This window comes from Nerophis ophidion, linkage group LG03 (genome assembly GCF_033978795.1).
Source record: "Nerophis ophidion isolate RoL-2023_Sa linkage group LG03, RoL_Noph_v1.0, whole genome shotgun sequence".
NCBI classification, from domain to species: Eukaryota; Metazoa; Chordata; class Actinopteri; order Syngnathiformes; family Syngnathidae; genus Nerophis; species Nerophis ophidion.
Window position 1 is genome coordinate 25,322,980 of NC_084613.1, and position 5,000 is coordinate 25,327,979.

Genomic DNA, 5,000 nt, shown 5'->3' on the forward strand with positions numbered 1-5,000 from the left:
GAAATACCATTCATAATTTGTTAACGACGCACATATTTTGTGAATGACTGTAACTGTGCACTTGTCCAACAATGTAACATTAAGGACTCGAGCGCTAGCAACACTAGCATAGCTGTGGCCGCTAAAGTGCTAACATTACTCACATCACGCTAGGCTAGCATGTACGCTCATGATCGAACTTCCCGCTCCCATGTTTGTAGCTGAAATATAGTTGGCAGACTTTAATTTATGATGTGTAGCGTGTGACGCTTCGGTGGCATCGTGGCGGTGTTTGCGTTCTCCCGTGGGTGCAGCGAAGATGGACACAGCGTAAAGGTAGGAACAATAATTTATTTATACTATAAAAAAAACTAGAAACAAAGACACTTGCACAGAGGCACTACCAAAAAACCAACAGAACTAACGTGGGAGCTAGAAGGAACAAAAAGTGCTAGCGTTGAAGCTAGGGACATAAACAAAACAGGAATAGCGTGGAAGCCAACAATTAACAAAAGTGTTTTTTTTACCATGATGCAGGACGAGCGGCGTCAACTGTTGCGTGGGAGCAAAGAGTCCAAGAACGAATGTAAAACAAAAGCGGTCTTAAATAGAATACATAATCAACAAATCAGGTGCGTGACGACAAACAAGAGACAGGTGACACAAAGAAGCCCCACGTGAAGTGGTGGGGCGTTTGTTTATGACCTGGAACTTCGAAAGCATCCGTTTGAATCGCTTTCTTTTCTCAAACGTGGCTTAAACAAGTGAAGTTTGGTGCTCATAACTCATATTGTTGTTACAATATCAATAAAAAATTATTCCCGGGCGCGGCCACCGCTGCTGCTCACTGCTCCCCTCACCTCCCAGGGGGTGATCGAGGGTGATGAGTCAAATGAAGAGCATAATTTTGCCACACCTCGTGTGTATGTGACAATCACTGGTACTTTAACTTTAACTTTAACAAAAAATACCATCTTGCACAGGGAAAGCATGATGCCACTCTAAATGTAGCTTCATACTCCTGATTTTTTCCAAAACACCTATCATTTTCAGACGTGCAATGGAGTTGGAGCTTATATGGCAAAAAAACAATGCTACTTTGATTGGCTCCAGCTATGAAAAGTGGTTGAAAATGAGTGTATCATCAATCAAATTTGACTTCTTCAATAAGGGTGGAGAATGGAAGTAAATGAGCTTATGCTGCTTGTGCACAATTCCAAATGTGGAATTTCAGTTCAAATCATGAAAATTTGAATTTATATAAATTGGACTGTACCCTACAGCAGTGGTTCTCAAATGGGGGTACGCGTAACCCTGGGGGTACTGAAGGTATGTCAAGGGGTACGTGAGATTTAAAAAAAAAAAAAATCTAAAAATAGCAACAATTCAAAAATCCTTTATAAATATATTTATGGAATAATACTTCAACTAAATATGAATGTAAGTTCATAAACCGTGAAAAAAATGCAACAATGCAATATTCAGTGTTGACAGCTAGATCTTTTGTGGACATGTTCCATAAATTATGATGTTAAAGATTTATTTTTTTGTGAAGAAATATTTAGAATTAAGTTGATGAATCCAGATGGATCTCTATTACAATCCCCAAAGAGGGCATTTTAAGTTGATGATTACTTCTATGTGTAGAAATCTTTATTTATAATTGAATCACTTGTTTATTTTTCAACAAGTTTTTAGTGATTTTTATATCTTTTTTTCCAAATAGTTCAAGAAAGACCACTACAAATGAGCAATATTTTGCACTGTTATACAATTTGATTAATCAGAAACTGATTACATAGTACTGTATTTTACTTCTTTATCTCTTTTTTTCAACCAAAAATGCTTTGCTCTGATTAGGGGGTACTTGAATTAAAAAAAGTGTTCACAGGGGGTACATCACTGAAAAAGGGTTGAGAACCACTGCCCTACAACATGTTGAATTGCAACTGATCGAAATGCCTCATTGCCAAGGAACAGGAATAACTTGTCAGGATTTGGCTTAAATACTAAAAAACATTTTAAAAACACAAAACAGAAAATTCCATCAAGCAGACGATGTCTGTAGATTAAGTCATTGAAGTTTCCGAAGCGCAAAAACTAAAAGAAAAAAGCGCAAACATTTTAAGAAAAAAGCACAAAAATTAAGACCAACGCAGGCAGACTTTTTTTGTATTTGCACTATGATTTTATTGACAGTTTGCTTAAAAACACACACACACACACACACACACACACACACACACACACACACACACACACACACACACACACACACACACACACACACACGCACACACACACACACACACACACACACACACGATCCGATTCAATATCGATTCTTGGGGTCGCAATTCAATAATATATCGATTTTTTCGATTCAACGCGATTCTCCATTCAAAAACGACATTTTTCCGATTCAAAACGATTCTGTATTCATTCAACACATAGGATTTCAGCAGGATCTACTCCAGTCCGCTGACATGCTTGCAGAGTAGTAGATTTTTAGAAAAAAGCTTTTATAATTGTAAAGGACAATGTTTTATCAACTGATTGCAATAATGTAAATTTGTTTTAACTATTAAACGAACCAAAAATATGACTTATTTTATGTTTGTGAAAACATTGGACACAGTGTGTTGTCAAGCTTATTAGATGCGATGCAAGTGTAAACCACTGAGACACTATTGTTCTTTTTTTTTTTTTTATAAATGTCTAATGATAATGTCAATGTGGGATTTTTAATCACTGCTATGCTGAAATTGTAACTAATATTGATACTGTTGTTGATAATATTCATTTTTATTTCACTACTTTTGGTTTGTTCTGTCGTGTTTGTGTCTCCTCAATTGCTCTGTTTATTGCAGTTCTGAGTGTTGCTGGGTCAGGTTTGGTTTTGGAATTGGACTGCATTTTTATGGTATTGCTGTGTATTGGTTTGTTGGATTAATAAAAAAAAAAAAAAAAAATATATGTATTTAAAAAAAAAAAGAGAATCGATTCGTATTCGAATCGATTTTCCCCCACACCCCTAATATATATATATATATATATATATATATATATATATATATATATATATATATATATATATATATATATATATAATCATTATTTATTAATCATTTAGTTAGAATGTATTCATTTTGGTGCTGCAAACAAAATTGTAAGTGCAAAAATTAAAAGAAGAAAGCACAAAAAGACTAAAGTGGGGGAGGCTGTATATGTATTTGCGCTTTGATTTTATTGTCAGTTTATTTAAAAACATATATGTGTATATATATATATATATATATATATATATATATATATATGCATATATATATATATATATATATATATATATATATATATATATATATATATATATATATAATCTCATTATTTATTTTCTTAATTTATTTAGAATATTTTTATTTTGATGCTGCAAAATTGTATTTAAATGCGTCTGGGAAATGAAGTATTTTCCCACCATTTCATATTGTTTCAAAAATTATAATGCATCAAATTAACTGATCAATTTTATAGAAGATGCTTTTATTTTTTTATTATTAATTGATTACCTTTCATTAAAATTAAATGTTTACATAATGTTTTAAATAAATATTTTTTTATGGAATACGTAAAACAGTAATGAATGTATACAAAAGTTATCAATTGAAATTGCAATTCTACTTCCTTTTTGTGACCTCAACTAAAGTTTTCTGGAGTTTAATTATACATTTTGGACCCATTCACAATTAAATCCAGACTTTTGCACACGCTTTGAAGCGGGGGAATAGTCGGTCCCACCCCACGTCCTCCTTTAGCCTCCAGCAAACACAATCACTCTCCACCTGCTGCCCTCCATGGGCTTGAAGACCCGAGTCACGGTCACGACGCAGCAACTGATCGCTATCTGCTTTTATTCCCGTGACAGCAGCCAGTTGCTGAGCCTGGAGGATGGAACGTCCTCTGGGGGACAGGATGTGGAGGGCACCAAGCGGGAGGGGCCCAGCGAGTATGAGATCTCCCTGGAGAATAAAAACAAACAGGTGCGTCCTTGTCTCACACTGACACACACGTGTGTTTCGTGTTAGTGCAGGTACATATTTTCAATGTGATTAATCACAAGGTTGCTGTTGATTAATTCTGATTAATCATGATTAATTATCATTTGTTTTTAATCTATATGTATAGTTGTTCTTTTTGCATGAGCAAAGTGAGGGAATAAAGAAGGGTATGTAAAGTATATGGGAACTTTTTTGTCCTTTTAGTAAAATTTTGCTTTATTTTTGCCGTAATTTTTGTTGCGTTACTTTATTATTACATTTAGTATACTACTGTCACTATGTTGAAAGGGAGAGTGATGCAGTCAAATTCCAATTGTGACAACACGCATGGCGAATAACACCGATTCTCAATATACCTGATTTTCCCTGAGAAGGATATTTTCATGTACAATTTCAATATCCAATTTTTTCACAGGTGTATACGATACACTGGCAGTTATGCATCAATACTCCAAACCAAACAGGACAAGGACGGAAGCTTTTTCGAAGGGGATTATTATTTTTTTCACTTTTTTGGCTTAAATCTGTCAAATCAACTTTAACCCCCCAAAAAACCAAACAAACATGTGATGGTTTTATGTAAAATGAAGGCCTTTTGATCGAAAAATGTCACTTTTTTCAACTTGTAGTTGCTAATTACTTGACTAATTTAAACATGTGACATATTCTGATCAAAATACCTCCAAAAAGTGTTCAAAATATCTATAAAACCCCCCAAAACATTTCATGTTTGATAGCTTTGTTTCGGACCAAAGTTTATTGAGAAATATGAGCAAAATCTTTTTTCAAATATACAAATGCAATATTTTTTCACACCATTCAGAAACTTTAGGACTTTAACATACGGTTTGGCTTTGAAGATAATTAAAATCGAATGTCCCCAGAGTGTTAAACCCCTTTAAATTCATGTTCATGTTAAAAAAAGTTTCTGATGGTGTAAACATATATCCACATAAATTCCTGTTA

At 34.0% G+C, this 5,000-nt stretch overlaps 1 protein-coding gene across 3 annotated transcripts in view; it reads left to right on the forward strand.

Annotated features, from left to right (window-relative positions):
* The window catches only part of LOC133549388 (IQ motif and SEC7 domain-containing protein 3-like), a 147,135-nt gene that overhangs the window by 44,363 nt on the left and 97,772 nt on the right, over window positions 1-5,000 (forward strand). For 2 of the 3 annotated variants that reach the window (XM_061894752.1, XM_061894754.1), the window contains exon 3: window positions 3,902-4,016. In XM_061894752.1, the coding sequence (XP_061750736.1) occupies window positions 3,902-4,016 (115 nt within the window). The remainder of the gene's footprint in view (window positions 1-3,901; window positions 4,017-5,000) is intronic. The other variant, XM_061894753.1, reaches the window with a different exon arrangement.